Below are 2,500 nucleotides of genomic sequence, written 5' to 3' on the forward strand. Positions count from 1 at the left end.
TCTACACTGACACCCACTTTCCAGGGTACATCAGCATTAAGTGACACTGTAATCATAAATTGAAAATGATACTTCCAGAGGAATTGGCAAACTTGACATTTCATTATATTTGTTAACACATGCCACAAATGATTGTTAGTGAGGAAATTCCATTTCCCTCTCTCCATCTCCAATCAGATTTAATTTGAAAATTTTCAGCCTCCTCCGGCTAATTTGCAATTAAGACAATTTTGTTTGAATATGTAGTAATGTCATTACCATTCCACCAAATTAGCAAGGAGACTAAAGGTCAGTGTAAAATTTTCCAGCTGGCTGGAGCCTCTCAGCTGAGATTTGGGACTATGGAAAAAATTCTGGCAGCATCAGAATAGCAACTTACTTTAAGTCTTGTTGGCCTAGAATGCTGGGTCCTTTACTCTCTCTGTTGTGGTTTGTTGTTGCATCACTAGGGGCTAGACCTGTTTATAACAACAGTCAGTCAATAATCCACGACTAGGTTCTGTTGAAAAGAAACATACTTTCTCTGAAGTCTGCTAGGGACTAGGAGTTAGTCCTAAGTAACATTGCAGCAGATTATTAGATAACCTCTAACAGCATCCTCTAATTAGAGTTCTTATGATACAATTTCATCCTGTAATTAGTTGAGATTGGCTGCTTCCTTTTGCAGCTTATTAGTGGCAACACAGCTGTAGAAGTGAATCCACTCTCATTTGTCAAACCTTTTTAAGTCTTTTTTCTCTTGTCTCTCCCTTTTTCCTGCCCTCCTCTTGGGCCTTTGCAGCTAAATCTGGTGTCTAGTGTCACCATGTCGAAGAACATGTTGGAGACATCCCCACAGAGCTTACCTCAAACCCCTACCACACCAACGGCCCCAGTCACCCCGATTACCCAGGGACCCTCAGTAATCACCCCAGCCAGTGTGCCCAATGTGGGAGCCATACGAAGGCGACATTCAGACAAATACAACATTCCCATGTCATCAGGTAGGCTATCTGCTCTGTAGAGCTCTTTTACTTTGGGAGGAGAAAACTATAGCAGTAGCACTTTACATCAACCAGAAATTAACTTATGTGGAAAGTCAGTCCATTTGTGGAGAAATCATTGTTTTATCCCTGCTAAAGGTGTGGATAAGGAGGATCCCTAAATACATTCTGATGAACTATTCTAAAATGCTTTCAACCAAAGTGGGCATTCCCCATTAAAAAGCATTACTTTTAGAAGAGGTGCATGTTGGTAGGATAATATGCCCTATTCACTTTAATTAAATGAAATCTTTCTATTTCTTTGGAGAAGAAAATGTCAGATAAGACCAAAGTAGCGTGAGTGTGGCTATGCCAGAGGACTCCTCTAATGAGACTCATGTGAAGTACCATTGCTTTCAGTGGGGCAGCCCCTGCTCTAGCTTCCTAAACCAAATTTTCATCATATCTCTTCATTTGTGTGCACTATCAGATATTCAAATTTTTCATCAGTTAAAACTTCACCTTTCTCCCCACCCTATTCTTCCTCCCTTCTAGCCTTTGGATAATCACAGTTACCTTGCAGCCATTTAGCATAGTCCTCAGCTTTTCTTTTTTTTTTTAATAAAGCAAAATTAAACTACTTATGTTACTCAAGTTTGTGAAGTTTGATTGTTTGGTTTGGCTTTTTATTTTTATTTTATGTTTTGCTGAAACTGCCCCAGGTGCTACAGAATTATTGGGCATGTATTTTAAAAGGTTCCATAAGAAAAATCCTAAAGGATGACCACAAGGCAGGAGTTCAAACAAACCCTCCTTGAAAGTGGGCATTTTTAAGAAGACCTAGCTGTTTTAAAACCTATAGGCTGGCTAGTCACACCATTCCTGAAGTACTGGGAACAACCAGGGGACGCTTCATTTACACTTCACGTCAGAAATGGCCTTTTCCATATAATTCAATTCCACTGTCATGCTGTGTGCTTTCACTAGTCAATGCCTTTCCATGGGTTCACTTCAGCAATACGTGGGGAAAAAATATTAAAATTCAATTATAAATAATATGAATTACCAGCAGAATTAACTCTGAGTTTTTATTTTTTGTAGAAATTGCCCCCAACTATGAGTTTTATAAAAATGCAGATGTCAGACCTCCATTTACTTATGCAACTCTCATAAGGCAGGTAAGTAGAAAGAAAATTAACTGGTCCTGATTAAATTAAAATTCATTAATGCTTAAAGTAAGGCTTGGTTGAGAATGTGTCATCTAGTCTAGTTAGTAAACCATTATTTTATGTCACTATGTATCTTGTCTCATTTCAGGCTATCATGGAATCATCTGACAGGCAGTTAACACTTAATGAAATTTACAGCTGGTTTACACGGACATTTGCTTACTTCAGGCGTAATGCAGCAACTTGGAAGGTAACTTCTCTTCCAGCAGGTCTTAAGATGCCTAGCCCAGTTCCTTCCAGATAGCACAAGGAACATTTATTTACATGACATAAGCAGATTACTATCTGCTTCCCCTCTTTTTAACCTGC

The 2,500-nt window shown here is 38.8% G+C and overlaps 1 protein-coding gene across 19 annotated transcripts in view; it reads left to right on the plus strand.

Annotated features, from left to right (window-relative positions):
- The window catches only part of FOXP2 (forkhead box P2), a 694,699-nt gene that overhangs the window by 657,012 nt on the left and 35,187 nt on the right, over positions 1 to 2,500 (plus strand). For all 19 annotated transcript variants that reach the window (XM_007504164.3, XM_007504167.3, XM_016426114.2 and 16 more), the window contains 3 exons: positions 782 to 983; positions 2,064 to 2,140; positions 2,280 to 2,381. In XM_007504164.3, coding sequence (XP_007504226.1) covers positions 782 to 983; positions 2,064 to 2,140; positions 2,280 to 2,381 — 381 coding nt within the window. The remainder of the gene's footprint in view (positions 1 to 781; positions 984 to 2,063; positions 2,141 to 2,279; positions 2,382 to 2,500) is intronic.

The sequence above is a fragment of the Monodelphis domestica genome, chromosome 5 (genome assembly GCF_027887165.1).
Source record: "Monodelphis domestica isolate mMonDom1 chromosome 5, mMonDom1.pri, whole genome shotgun sequence".
Taxonomy (NCBI): domain Eukaryota; kingdom Metazoa; phylum Chordata; class Mammalia; order Didelphimorphia; family Didelphidae; genus Monodelphis; species Monodelphis domestica.